We start from the raw sequence: 15,273 nt of genomic DNA, 5'->3' as shown, positions 1-15,273 counted from the left end.
GTTTATATTTCTGCATTTTCCTCTTTAGAACTCTCTGCTTAGCCTGGCTGTTAAGCCCCCTTGCATTCCATGATACAATCTTCATAATAAAACAAATTATTGGAAGGACGGGAAGGCGCTTAGCACCTTCATCTTTCCTGCGTTACATAGCATCTCACCCAGCTCCTGCAGTGCTTCTCCACTTGTTTTGCGGCCCCTGCGTCGTTTCTGCTTCGAACCTGAGGTTCTTCCCAGAAGGCTCTTGGTATATAGGCTGCTGCCTTTGACTATTCCTAACTTCCTATTTTGTTTTTCTAGTTCAGCTTTTTGCCGTGCTATGAATAAATCATTAACCTTCTTGATTTCCTCATCCGGCGCTGTTTCAATTCCTTGAGTCCTCCAGCTTTCAGCAATAGCAGGGAGGTTTAGTCCTTCATAAGTTAGGGCCTCTTCCAGCTCTAGATCCTCACTCCCTCCTTCACTGGTTAGCATATCTGTTTCTTCTTCCATTTCTTCAGTTCTCTCTTGCATTTGGATTTCATTGTTGAAATCTCCTTCCTCAGTTTCTTTCCTTGTTGGTTCTTCCTTTCCTTCATGCCCTGCGTCCTCAGTTGATGTTTTGTGCTTATCCTCTGAATCCGTTTCAAGGTCTAGGACACCGAAAGAGTTGTTGAAGTTGTTTCTGTTTGTGTTGCCTTTGTAAGCTCTTCTTCTGTTGGCTCTTTATCTGTTTTTTGGTTTAATGAATGAGTCTTTATCTTTGTTGTCTTGCACTGTTTCAGTTTCTGCCTCCTTCTTGTTCATCGGGCAGTCTCTTATTAGATGCCCATGCTCGTGGCATTTGTGAAAACGAAAGGGTATCTGCTCATAGTCTATGGCCTGAAAGTATTCCTCATCCCTGTATTCTAGCCATAATCCTTCGTGCAGCGTGCTAGAGACATCCATTTCAACACAGATTCTGGCATAGGAGGTATATCTTTTCTGTAGTGTTGCCTCTGATGCCTTAATGAAGGTTCCCAGCTTGTCACCAATTTGTTTTAACGCATTCAAGCCCCAGTAGTCAATCGGGAGGGAGAAAAGTCTGATCCAGACTGGGACTCGAGTGAAAGATTCCTTTTCTGGGACAAAGTTTGGCTTCCATGGTCTCATGTACAGACCCGCTGAAGACAGAAAGTATGGACCACCATCGAATACTCGGTCTTTATCTTCTAGATTAGAAAACACTACCGTGAAAAAACCTTTTGCACCCAGATGAAGCTGAACATCCCCTCTCGGCTTCCATTGCTGTCTTATCCATTGGCACAGAGTTCTTTCTGATAAATTTACAGATAATGGCATGTTCCGCCATATGTTCCCTATAAGCCTGGATCTTTAGGGTCATTGATTATTACCCTTAGATTATCGTTCTTTCTGGGCTTGCAAGCTTTGTTAGTTGTGGGATTCTTGTTGGGGTTTGCGCTGGTTTCCCCCTCCTTCTCCGGCTGTCCCTCATCATTGTCTTTTTGCTCTTTGTCTTCTTCTGATTGTTCTCCCTTGTTCTTTGAAGATTTGGGTATTGCGGCTGTTTTGTCTTTAGTATTTGTTCGATTCTGCACCTCTTTGTTTCTAATTCCTCAGGTGTTATCTGTTTTGTCAGATTCTATTGGTTGTTTCTCCTTGTTCCTGGCTTATTGCTGTCCCTCCCTGATATTCTGACTCCTTCTTTCAGGTTTTGTCTCTAATTCTGCATGATGATCTCTTTGAAAGTTGGGGTCCCACTGGACCCCTTTGCTTCCATCCAAACCGACAGCGCTTGCCCCTTTCGAAACAGTGCAGCCAATCTGGATCTGTGCGGTTCCAGCTCTGAGTCAAGATCTGTCCAGCCTGAACCCTAGTTCCAGAGCGCTCCAGTTACTCAGACTTTATGTTGGGTTTTGAGCCTGGGAAACTTCTTATCTGAATTAGTTTTTTGCATTTTCTCAGACTATTTTCTATATCCATGTTTCTATTCTTCATGGTGATGGCCCTATATCTGTAAGATTTTGGTTCCATATGATCGCAAGAATGCTAGTTGTTTAGCTCTTGCTGTATCTCATATGTACTCTTTATATTGTCTCAATATAATACTATACAAATTTTTCTCTCTAAAAAAAGATATGAAAAACTATATTTAATATTTAATCAGCTCAAACATCGGTACGACCTGAACATAAATTTCAACATTTATATCGTCATTAATAACATTGAATTTTATATCGTCATTATGAGTTGCTTTAACAATGTATGTACTTCACATTGTATGTGGTAGTTGCCATCAACAATTTCAAGAAATATATAAGTTTAGCAACGTCTAAAGTTCATTGTTTTGATAAACGATGAAATATTTAAAACAATTCCAATAAATATCCATTATTTTTCAAATTATAAGTTTTAAAGAATCATTGTTTAAAGAAACGATCAAATCCTGCATAGATACTATGTAGCGTCTGACCAAGTTTGTATTTAACGGCCGAATACCTGTAAAACCAGTGTGTGTTTCTGACCAAGTTTGTATTTAATGCCCGAATACCTGTAAAACCAGTGTTACTGGAGATTGTTGTACATCAATATTATTACTGGCATATTGATGACCAGCATCATTATACAATAAGCCTTAAATAAATTTAATTAATCAAAATATATTATTATACATCAATATTATTACTGGCATATTGATTACCAGCATCATTATACAATAAGACTTAAATAAATTTAATTAATCAAAATAAGGAAAGAAAGTAAGGAAAAAATAAAAGAGAAAGATATTATAGTTTAATTTTTGGTAAACTTAATGTGAACATCAATTCATTTGGAATACACCCGGAATTACTCAAATTGTGAAGCTGTGATTCAATACTCGACTTTTATGTGCTTATCCATGAAATCCCAACCCAAGGATATCATGCTTGTCGTGATACACGTGATATGTCGTTTCACGTGGAATGGAATCCCTTTTAAAAGAGATGTGATTATCATGGGTATACCTTTCTTCTTACCAATTTCCAAAGCGTAATTGACCCACCATGGAAAATGCTATCTTTCCGTTCCTTTTTGTAAAGTGAAATATAATATGGATGTGCTTATCCATCAAATCACATCCCAACATATCATGCTTGTCGTGATACATGTGATGTGTCGATTCACGTGGAATGGAATCCCTTTTAGAAGACATGTGATGTGATTATCATTAGTATACCTCGTTCTTCTTACCAATTTCTAAAGCGTAATTGACCCACCATCAAGCCCTCTCAATTAAAATAACGCGTTGTCTTCTGCTAAAAGATTCTTTTGTAATAATTGTTTCTCTCAATTAAAATAACGCGTTGTCTTCTGCTAAAAGATTCTTTTGTAATAATTGTTGGAACATCAATGTTTGATGATGACTTTATTATGTAAAATTAAATAATTATTTTATTAAAATTCATTTTATTTTATATTTATGTAGTTATATAAATTAACTAATATTGATACACATTCATGTATTAAGTATCAAAAACACTTGTTACATAAAATATTTCACTTTATAATATTTTATAATTTTATATTAAACAATATTATTTTTAATAAATAATAGAATGAATTATTATATATATACATTTGAAATAATATGGAAAAATATTTTTAATTATATAGATTTATTTCCATTTTATTATAAAATATTTTAATATAGACTTTGTTATGAGTCAATACTATATATTCAAAAAATACTTACACATTTCATACGACACTTATTCATATGTTTTCTTTTTTCTAATTAATAAATTTAATTAAAAAGATCAACAACTTTAAAAATAAATCTCAACTTTTAATTTAGAAATACTATTATTAATATTATGTTAAAATAAAATCTCTTCCATCTACTTATTTTTTTTTGTAACACACCTATCCTATAATATATTAAATATTTTTAATAATTAAAAAAAAAAAAATTCAAAAATATCAAACACCTCTCCTAAATTCTATACCCTCAACCTGCGAACCTTCGCAACCATTAAAGTTAAGTTGAACCAAAATTGAAATCTTCACCTCTCATAAGCGCCAATCGAATCACAATGGAATCTCTTATTTGAAAGAGACATAATTATTATTATCACGCGTAGTGTAATAGGCATAAGAACATAATGGAAGTTTTCTAAATCTTTACCTCTCATAAGCGCAATCGAATCACAATGTAATCTCTTATTTTAAAGAGACGTAATTATTATTATTATCCTGCGTAGTTTAACGGGAATAAGAAAATAATAGAATTTTAAAATCTTTACCTCTCATAAGCGCAATCGAATCGCAATGGAGTCTCTTATTTTAAAGAGACGTAACTATTTTTTTTTTTTTTAACACTAGGACAATCGGTAACTGGTGAAAGTTATCCTGGGCAGGCCCCACTTAATCAAAGGTGGCCCCACTTAATCACCAACTTGCAGTAAACCAGACGAGAGAAGAGAAAGCATAATATTAACTTACTTATCCTTTTAGTCCGTGCGATTTCTTGGGCCTCGCACCGAAGAATGAAGTGAATGTTTTATCAACGCAAAATCAAAGCTAAACTTAGAAAATGAATCTCTAGGAACACACTTTCTAGAATGCATACAACGAACTTATCCTTTCACAAAAGTAAGAAAAGTAAGACTTTTGAAAATGTAAGTCCTGAACAGAAGAATTAAGTTTTTCCATAACATATGTGATGGAAATAAAGGGGAGAATCAAGTTTTTCCATAACATATGTGATGGAAACGAAGGGGAGAATTTCTTTTTTTTCTTGTAAATTCTTTAAATGGTTTAAAGCACTAACTTTCTACATAATCTAGTTGCAATCACTACTTGGGATAACTAGATTAACGTGATGATGCATTTTCACTTGTATGTGTCAATTTTGGTGGTTATAATCTAACTTAATTTATCTTTACTAAACCAACAGGAGTGTCCAATGAAGAATGGAGGAAGTTGGATCGGAAGGCAAAGAGCACAATGCGATTGTGTGTCTCAAATTCATAATGTATCAAGGGAAGCTACATCGAAGGCTTTGTGGGACAAGTTAGGGACTTTGTACCAATCTAAGTCTCTGGTGAATAAATTGTTCCTGTGGAAAAAGCTGTATAACTTGAGGATGAAAGATGGAGACTCAGTGACAGAGCATCTGAACGCATTTAATACCATGGTAAGTCAGTTAGCATCTGTTGATATTAAAATTTCAGATGAAGATAAGTGCATCAGTTTGTTTTGTTCTCTACGAGATTCGTGGGATAGTCTAGTTATTGCAATAGATAGCAATGCAACTGTCTTGCAATTTGATGAAATAGTCTCATCCTTGCTGACGAAGGAGATGAGACGGAAAAATATGGAGAGCCAGAATGGTGATTCCTTGTCTGTATGAGGACAGTCCCAGAACAGAAACAAAAATAAGTCATCGAGTGGGAGATCTAAATCTAGAGGGAGATCTAAATCTCCAAGAAAACCTGTAAAGGTGGTGTGCTAGAAATGCGGAAAGGAAGAGCACCACAAAAGGGCCTGTAAATCTAAAGCTCCTGATAAAGGAAATGGATCTGATGATGCTCCTTCTGCAGATGCAAAAACCACCTCAGATGAAGGTCGGGATGTGTACTTGGCTTCTTCAAGTACACATGTAGATCATGAGGTATGGTTGATTGACTCACGTGCATCCTTTCACTTCACTCCCCATAGAGAGTGGTTCTGCAAGTATGAGAAATAGGATGGTGGTGATGTCTTCTTAAGGGATGGTAGGAAGGCTAGAATCGTTGGTCGCGGAAAAGTAAAGTTGAAGTTGCAAGGTGGAAGGGTTAGAACACTTCCAGGTATTCTGCATATTCCTGCATTGACCAGAAATCTGATTTCTGTAAGCAAGTTGGATGATGCAGGTGTAAAAATAGTGTTCGAGAAGGATACCTGCAAGATGGTTCAAGGAGCACTAGCATTGACGCGGGGAGTTTGGATTGGAACTCTGTACAAGCTGCAAGGTAGCACGGTTGTTGATGGGTGCAACAGTTCTATTGTTCCTGAAAGTGGAGCAGAAAATCGAGTGGTCTCTGGAGAGAATACCATGCGGTGGCATCAAAGGCTTGGACATATTGGAGAGAAAGGCCTTCGAATACTTCATGGTAAAGGTATGGTAGAAGGTATGAGTAATAGCTCTCTGGATTTTGATTTCTGTGAAAATTGTGTATATGGGAAGCAGAATCGGGTGAGTTTCCCCTCTAGTGGTAAGAGGGCGAAACATATATTAGAGCTTATGCATAGTGATGTGTTTGGACCTGTGAAGGTTCCATCACTGGGTAAGTTTGAGTACTATGTATCATTTATAGATGGCTTCTCAAGGAATACATGGATATATTTCCTTAAAAAGAAATCTGAAGTCTTTGACAGGTTTAAAGAATGCAAAGCTCTGGTGGAAAACCAGACAGAGAAGAAGATAAAGGTGTTGAGGACAGATAACGGTGGAGAGTTTTGCAGTAAGGAATTTGAAGAATTCTGTAAGAAGTGTGGTATAGCACAGGAGAAGACTACTCCATATACACCTGAGCAAAACGGAGTTGCAAAAAGAATGAACAAGACGTTGATGGAAAGGGCAAGAAGCATGCTCAGTGGTGTTGGGTTAGGACAGGAATTCTGGGTAGAGGTAGTGGAGACAGCATGTTACCTGGTCAACAGATCACCTTCATCAGCATTGGAGGATGAAACTCCACAAAAGGTGTGGACTAGTAAGAAACCCTCTCTTTCACATCTGAGGGTATTTGGATGTGATACATATGTACATGTTCCAAAGGAGAAACAAACCAAGTTGGATAGTAAATCTGAAAAGTGCATCTTTATTGGGTATAAGGATGGTTTAAAGGGTTATAAGCTTTGGAACCCAGTAACAAGGAGGGTTGTTTACAGTCGATATGTGGTGTTCAGAGAGGTGAAAGATTTTATTAAACATGAAGTCTAACCAAAGGAACCTGAGAAGATAGAGTTTGAGCTAAAGGAGGAGGAATCAGACTCTACAGCAGAGGAGGAATCAGAAGACGAAGAGCCACAAACTCCAGGTGTGATAAGATTAGTTCGAGAAAGAAGGCAGCCATAAACGTATAGTCCATCTGCTTTCTGTTCAAATTTTTCTTTATCTATTACTGATGGTGATCCTAGAACTATGAAGGAAGTAGTAGATTCAGAGGATGGAAAACTCTGGAAAGAGGCCATGGTTGATGAAAGGGCATCTTTGCACAAAAATGAGGTTTGGGATGTGGTGGAGTTGTTGGCTAGAAGGAAACCCATTGGCAGCAAATGGGTGTTCAAGAAGAAGAAAAATGTAGAAGGAAAGGCGGAGAAATATAAAGCTCAGTTGGTAGAAAAAGGTTATTCCCAGGTGCCGGGAATTGATTTTGGTGATATTTTTTCTCCTGTTGCCAAGGTAACCTCTATTAGATTACTTTTATCTGTTGTTGCTGCTTTTGATTTTGAGGTAGAACAAATGGATGTGAAGACAACATTTCTTCACGGGGATCTGGAAGAGGAAATCTACATGAAGCAAACTGAAGGCTTTGCGATGAAGGGTAAGAAAGAACTAGTATGCAAGTTAAAGAAGTCTCTGTATGGAAAAGAACCCTGCATATCATTCAAAGACAAAGCACATTGATGTTCAGTATCACTTTGTGAGGGATGTGATAGAAGACAGAAAGGTGTTGCTGGTAAAGGTGGACACTTTGAAGAATACTGCAAATGCATTGACAAAATATGTGAGCTCTAAGAAGTTCTCTTGGTGTAGAGAAATAATGGGCATTGCAGGGCTAGATAAATGACTAAGATCTCTTGTGGCCCCTGTGGAAAGAAAACACCAAGTGGGAGAATGTTGGGTTGTGTTATATACTTTCCACGACTAGCCCACGTAGTTAACTGGGGGGATAGGGTGGGGCGGAAGCCCCCCTTCGTTGCATCGATTGCGTAATGGGGGGTCACAGGGGGTTTGAGGGGTGCAGGTAACCATACTCTATGGGGTCCGGGGCAACGCCCAAGAAAATTTTGGTTTTCGAACCTATGTTAGGTTGGGCGGACCGAGCTATGTTTTTGTGCATGATTTTCGCACATGTTTTTGGATGCGATGGTTTTCGGTCCATGGTATTGAACGCGATGGTTTTCGGTCCATGGTATTAGATGCGATGTTTTTCGGTCCATGGTATGGATGCTTTGGCATGTATAAATATGTATTATAACATTGAAAGGAACGTAATGAAAAATCAAGCTGGTAGCCCCGGTTTTGGGATCCAGGGGAAAATCTCTGTGTATATGTGTTTTGTGTGTTATGCTCTCGCATTGTTTATTTTCTGTGTTTTAGAATTCGTATGCAGGTAATTTATGTACTGGGTTAAAACCTACATAGTGCACAAGTAGTGGTGATAATGCCTTGATTTTGTCAACTTTGTGCACCTTTGATCCCAATCCAAAAGTGCATTTTGCCCTACATGTGTTATAATCTACATTTTGGAGCTAATTGATGGTTGGTTCAGTGCGAGAGTGAGTCAGAGAAGGTTGCATAGAGGAAATATGCTTCAGACCTATTGGTGAACAAGATTGCTTCAACGCATGAGTTCTATTAGTAGCAACATGAGCATTTCTATTTGTTGAAGCAGTGTATTGTTTACAAGACTTGGAATTATTTTTGGGATTGAGTATTGTTTAAAAGTCTTGGAATTATTTTTGGGATTGAATATTATATTGATCACTAGTATTTTCTGAAGAATTCAATGAGAAATGATTATTATATTGTTTGAAATATGAACATTACATATCATATATTATTTTCAAATAAAGTTTTTAAATTTTGACTTGGAATTAATATTAGTGTACAAGATTTTTGGGATTGAATATTGTTTAAAAGACTTGGAATTATTTTTGGGATTGAATATTATATTGATCACTCATATTTTCTGAAGACTTTAATGAGAAATAATTATTATATTGTTTGAAATATGAGCATTACATATCACGTATTATTTTCAAATAATGTTGTTGGAGCCTAATCTTTGTTTTTTTTGAATTAGAGGTAGTATATACACATATATTTTACTCGCTTCATGACTTTTGTGAATGTGCCACACTTTTCAAAGGTGGCCCCACTTAATCACCAACTTGCAGTGAACAAGACCCCTCCATGATCATCAACCCAGACGAGAGAAGAGAGAGCATAATATTGACTTGCTCATTCATTTAGTCTGTGCGATTTCTTGGGCCTCATGCCAAAGAATGAAGTGAATGTTTTATAAACCCAAAATCAAAGCTCAACCTAGAAAATGAATCTCTATGAACACGCTTTCTAGAATGCACACAACGAACCTATCCTTTCACAAAAGTAAGTGGCAGACTAGTTGAGAAGAAAAGTAAGACTTTTGAAAATGTAAGTCATGAACAGAAGAATCAAGTTTTTCCATAACGTATATGATGGAAACTCATGGGAGAATTTCCTTTTTTCTTGCAATCTCTTTAATTGGTTTAAAGCACTAACCTTCTACATAATCTACGTTTGTCTAGTTGTAATCACTACTTGGGATAACTAGATAACTAGATTAACGTGATGATGCATTTTCACTTGTATGTGTGAGTTTTGGTGGTTATAATGTAACTTAATTTATCTTTATTAAAATAAGTTAGTTAGAAAGTGATTTCATAGTATATAATTATAGTCTAAAATTAATTGTTATGTAAAGGGATATTAAACATGATTGTGAGCATAGTGTGATGTATATTAATAACATCACTAAGAGTGGAGTTTTTTTTTATTCTGTGACGGTTTGTTTATTATAATTTTGGGTTATTATCATTTGTGAATTAATGTTTTGAGTGTCATTGTTCAATATTTTATTTTATTTTATTTTTAATTTTTTTGCACATTTTGTCTAAATTCTAGAATTAAACATGGTTTCCCATATGGTGTGGCGAGTTACTATCAGTGTAATCTCATAATAAGTGGAGATAAATGTTCAACAATGAAGGTAGGCTTAATTGATAAACTTAAGGATTGGAAATCTCATCATCCCACCTCTAGTTTCAAGCTATTTAGATAGGTTAAGTTAACCTAATTAATCACTTAACCTGAAAATTATATTTCAACTAACTCGTTTCAATAAAATTGCAATTGAATGATGGTTTGTGGAAAATGACCTAAAAAATTAAGATGTATAGCTAATGCTCAAGTCCTCTTATTGTGTATCTCTAACATGATCTATAAAGTTTGGTGGATCTTCCATTGGAATAGTTTGTCACAATAGATCTTGCAATATTCTAAAATCTTTTAAATTATTTTTTATTTATTTTCTTAGATTCTATATTACTATTACTAGCTTAATGCTCACATTTATGAAAATAATTGAAATACAATAATGAAAGAATAAGAAAATGAACACACCATCCACAAAATGAAAAAAAGATGTTTCCAAAGTAATCTAATGCAAGGAAAAACCTAGGTAGAAGGTGAGACGCCTATTCTCTACTCTCTTTTATTTAGTTATCAAAATTCAAATACAAAGAAGGGGCACTCATTATGGAGTTTCCAATGACACTATGGTTTGAATGGATGCTACAACATCTTCTACCTCCTTCCTTATGCTCTCAAATCTCCTCTGGTATTTTCCTGTGGTATTCACTTGGAGAATTGTTGAGGATATTTTGGCTTTTACTTATGTTAAGAAAAAAAAAACCCTCCAATGATGTGAACACTTTATGTTGGGTTGTGTTATATTCTTTCCACAACTAGCCCACATAGTTCACCGGGGGGTTAGAGGGGGGTCGGAGGCCCCCCTTTGTTGTGTTGATTGCGTAGCGGGGGGGTCACAGGGGGTTTGAGGGGTGCAGGTAACCCTACTATATGGGGTCTAGGGCAGCTCCCCAGAAAATTTTGGTTTTGGAACCTATGTTAGGTTGGGTGGACCCACCTATGGTTTTGTGCATGATTTTCACACATGTTTTTGGACACGATGGTTTTCAGTCCATGGTATTGGACGCGATGGTTTTCGGTCAATGGTATTGGATGCTTTGGCATGTATAAATATGTATTATATTATTGAAAGGAACATAATGAGAAATCAAGCTAGTAGTCCTAGTTTTGGGATCTAGGGGAAAACCTATGTGTATATGTGTTTTATGTGTTATGCTCTCGCATTGTTTACTTTCTGTGTTTTAGAATTCGTATGCAGGTAATTTCTGTGTGGGGTTAAAACCTATATTTGGTATCAGATTTGTTTTGGCTTCATGGGGATGCCTTTGTTACTTAGGGGTTTCGCTCGGGCCTGTGGTAGACCCTGTTCAGTGGAGATCTACAAGATCGATTCTGGTGGTGAAAGAAGATGGCGAGCAATGGAAAGATAGAGATCAAGAAATTTAATGGGCAGAGTTTTGTGTTGTGGAAACTTAAGATGGAGGATCTGTTGATGGATAAAGATCAGTGGATCGTGGTAGATCTAGGTACTAAACCAATGGGAGTGTTCGATGAAGAATGGAGGAAGTTGGATCGGAAGGCAAAGAGCACAATACGATTGTGTGTCTCAGATTTAGTATTGCTGAATGTATCAGGGGAAGCTACAACGAAGGCTTTATGGGACAAGTTACCAATCTAAGTCTCTAGTGAATAAACTGTTCCTGTGGAAAAAGCTGTATAACTTAAGGATGAAAGATGGAGACTCAGTGACAGAGCATCTGAAAGAATTTAATACCGTGGTAAGTCAGTTAGCATCTGTTGATATTAAAATTTCAGTTGAAGATAAGTGCATCAGTTTGTTGTGTTCTCTACCAGATTTGTGGGATAGTCTAGTTATTGCAATAGGTAGCAATGCAACTGTCTTGCAATTCGATGAAATAGTCTCATCCCTGCTGACAATGGAGATGAGACAGAAAAATATGGAGAGCCAAAATGGTGATTCCTTGTCCGTATGAGGACGGTCCCAAAACAGAAACAAAAGTAAGTCATCGAGTGGGAGATCTAAATCTAGAGGGAGATCTAAATCTCCACGAAAACCTGTAAAGATGGTGTGTTGGAAATGCGGAAAGGAAGGGCACTACAAAAGGGATTTTAAATCTAAAGCTCCTGATAAAGGAAATGGATGTGATGATGCTCCTTCTGCAGAGGCAAAAACCACCTCAGATGAAGGTGGGGATGTGTACTTGGCTTCTTCAAGTACACATGTAGATCATGAGGTATGATTGATTGACTCAAGTGCATCCTTTCACTTCACTCCCCATAGAGAGTGGTTCTGTGAGTATGAGAAATAGGATGGTGTTGATGTCTTCTTAGGGGATGATAGGAAGGCTAGAATCGTTGGTCGCGGAAAAGTAAAGTTGAAGTTGCAAGGTGGAAGGGTTAGAACACTTCCAAGTATTCTGCATATTCCTGCATTGACTAGAAATCTGATTTCTGTAAGCAAGTTGGATGATGCGGGTGTAAAAACAATGTTCAAGAAGGATACCTGCAAGATGGTTTGGGGAGCACTAGTATTGATGCGGGGAGTTCGGATTGGAACTCTGTACAAGCTGCAAGGTAGCACGGTTGTTGATGGGTGCAACAGTTCTATGGTTCCTGAAAGTGGAGCAGAAAATCTAGTGGTCTCTGGAGAGAATACCATGCGGTGGCATCAAAGGCTTGGACATATTGGAGAGAAAGGCCTTCGAATACTTCATGGTAAAGGTATGGTATAAGGTATGAGTAATAACTCTCTGGATTTTGATTTCTATGAAAATTGTGTATATGGGAAGCAGAATCGGGTGAGTTTCCCCTCTAGTGGTAAGAAGATGAAACATATATTAGAGCTTGTGCATAGTGATGTGTTTGGACCTGTGAAGGTTCCATCAATAGGTAAGTTTGAGTACTATGTATCATTTATAGATGACTTCTCAAGGAATACATGGATATATTTCCTTTAAAAGAAATTTGAAGTCTTTGACAGGTTTAAAGAATTCAAGGCTCTAGTGGAAAACCAGATAGAGAAGAAGATAAAGGTGTTGAGGACAGATAACGGTGGAGAGTTTTGCAGTAAGGAATTTGAAGAATTCTGTAAGAAGTGTGGTATAGCACAGGAGAAGACTACTCCATATACACCTGAGCAAAACGGAGTTGCAAAAAGAATGAACAAGACGTTGATGGAAAGGGCAAGAAGCATGCTCAATGGTGCTAGGTTAGGACAGGAATTTTGGGCAGAGACAGTGGAGACAGCATGTTACCTGGTCAACAAATCACCTTCATCAGCATTGGAGGATAAAACTCCACAAGAGGTATGGACTGGTAAGAAACCCTCTCTTTCACATCTAAGGGTATTTGGATGTGATGCATATGTACATGTTCCAAAGGAGAAACAAACCAAGTTGGATAGTAAATCTGAAAAGTTCATCTTTATTGGGTATAAGGATGTGTTATAGACATTTTTGTGCCTCACAGCATGGAGCATGAAATGTCGATAATTACAGGGATCCAAAGTCCCTAAACATGTTGTTCTTACCCCTAGAGGAACAAGGTCAGCAAACCACAGCACTTCCTATCAGTTCTCCACCTGAAAACACTCAAAAACAGGCTATTTTTGGATCATGTCAGCTGCTCCACTGAGCATCTGCGCTGAATGTCAACTGCTCCTCCTTGTACCTGCGCTGAAAGTCAAAACTAATGAAGGCTACCTGCGTTGGGCGAGATTGGCCAAGTGGCACAGTCATTCTGCAAGGTGTCAACTGCCCAGGAAACTTCCAAACTGACACTTGGTTCAAGGGATTCGCCCTATGATGAGTAAGAGGTACTTGATCTCCATGTGGAAGCAAGGATCTCCAAGTGGACTCAAGAACTGAAGTTTAACTGAAGAGGGAGAGGACACAAGGCAGCTTTAGGTCAGTCTCAAGCTGACTCATCCTTTCTCCAAATCTCCTATATATAGAGCTCTTCTATGAGGTCTAAGGAGGCTGGAATTTTGTGCAAAGCAAGGAGGTGCTGTTGGTTTACAGTTAGAGCTATTGGGTGATTGCTTTTATAGAGGTGAAGAGGAGACTTCTTGCTGCTGGGGAGGTGCTGCTGGATTGGAGCCATTGATGGTTGTAACCTTCTCAGAACCCTGTTACTTTTATCAATAAAGCTTTGAATGTTCTCCTATATACTTGTATTGCATTGATGTATTGTATTTACTTGTATATTTGATTCACTCTAATCCATGCATCAGTTATGAGTACATGTATCTTGTAGTTTTCTTCTCTCGTTTGTGCAGGATCTGTGTGTAGCTGGACCGGCAAAGAGAGCAAGGAGCTGGGAGCAAGAGACAAAGAGAGAGGATAAGGATCGACAAAGCGAAAGACACCAGGTTGGTTAATCTTTTCTTCCTTCTCTCTGTACTTTCATAAAGGAAAATATCAAAGCTTTACTTTCAGTTGTTGCTAAAGACTGTCACCTTTAGAGTAGGGATAGGGTCATCCGAGTCGGATACTTTTCCCCACAACAAACTGGCGACTCCGCTGGGGAACCTAGTATCTTGTTGGTGTTTGTAGTATCTTTGCTATTCATTTCCTGAACCAAAGAGTACCAAATCGAAAAGCTTTTGACTATATCAAAAGCGAAGTAGAGGGGCTGCTACTCTTGCTCATTTACTGGGCAGATTCATGATTTGAAGATCTGATCTACAAAAGACTCTTGTACTCTTTGTGATAGCTTTTCATCCTCTTGATCATCCCTTAGCTTGTACTTGACCTATAGCTTTTTATTTAAGCAAAAACAGTGCATTTTTGAGCTTTTTATGACCCGGAAATCCTTGTAAACGCAACTCTCGTGTCTCAGTGCAGGCTGTCCACAGGCAGTCTGCATTCCAGCGCAGGTACTCCCTTCGGGAACTGCGCTGAGAGTCAATTTGACAGGCCAGAGCCTGCGCTGATCCAGTTAGGCTATGTCTTCCTGAGGTTTCCCACTGTGTCTTAGCCCTGTTTTCACTGTTGTTTTGCTGCTGATTGCTTGTCATTGTACTTGCTGTAAACCAACTTTCCTTGACATTACTCCACCTCAGTTGTGTGATGAAACTGTGATTGTTCTTTCAGTATTTCTTGTTTCAGTTACAGTTTCCCATTGTGAAAAGCAAACCAGTATAGCTGTGACCTCTTAGATCCTGAACTGTAAAAGTGTCTTTGTGATCTTAAGAGCTAGTTTTATTACTGTTCATGGCTGTTTGAGTTTGTTTGTTTTTCATCTTATGGTTTGAATTCATATAATTTTAGTGTCGAAAAAAGTGCTTGTAAAGCGTCTTTTCATTTTAGACAAAACTTTTTTGTTTACGCTTC

The 15,273-nt window shown here is 37.6% G+C and overlaps 1 protein-coding gene across 1 annotated transcript; it reads right to left on the bottom strand.

Annotated features, from left to right (window-relative positions):
- Positions 1-702: 702 nt before the first annotated feature.
- On the bottom strand, positions 703-1,317 carry LOC149162527 (uncharacterized). The gene has a single exon (XM_089435206.1). The coding sequence runs from the start codon at positions 1,315-1,317 to the stop codon at positions 703-705; it is 615 nt and encodes a 204-aa protein (XP_089291332.1).
- Positions 1,318-15,273: the final 13,956 nt, after the last annotated feature.

Source organism: Pinus tabuliformis, chromosome 5_2 (genome assembly GCF_031772625.1).
Source record: "Pinus tabuliformis cultivar Carrire ecotype Pingquan chromosome 5_2, CPIR1, whole genome shotgun sequence".
Taxonomy (NCBI): domain Eukaryota; kingdom Viridiplantae; phylum Streptophyta; class Pinopsida; order Pinales; family Pinaceae; genus Pinus; species Pinus tabuliformis.
Note: the sequence above shows the minus strand (reverse complement) of the source record. Positions and strands in the feature narration are given on the sequence as shown.

Coding starts and splice junctions, on each gene's coding strand:
- LOC149162527 (XM_089435206.1), bottom strand. CDS start 1,317: ATGCCATTATCTGTAAATTTATCAGAAAGAACTCTGTGCCAATGGATA.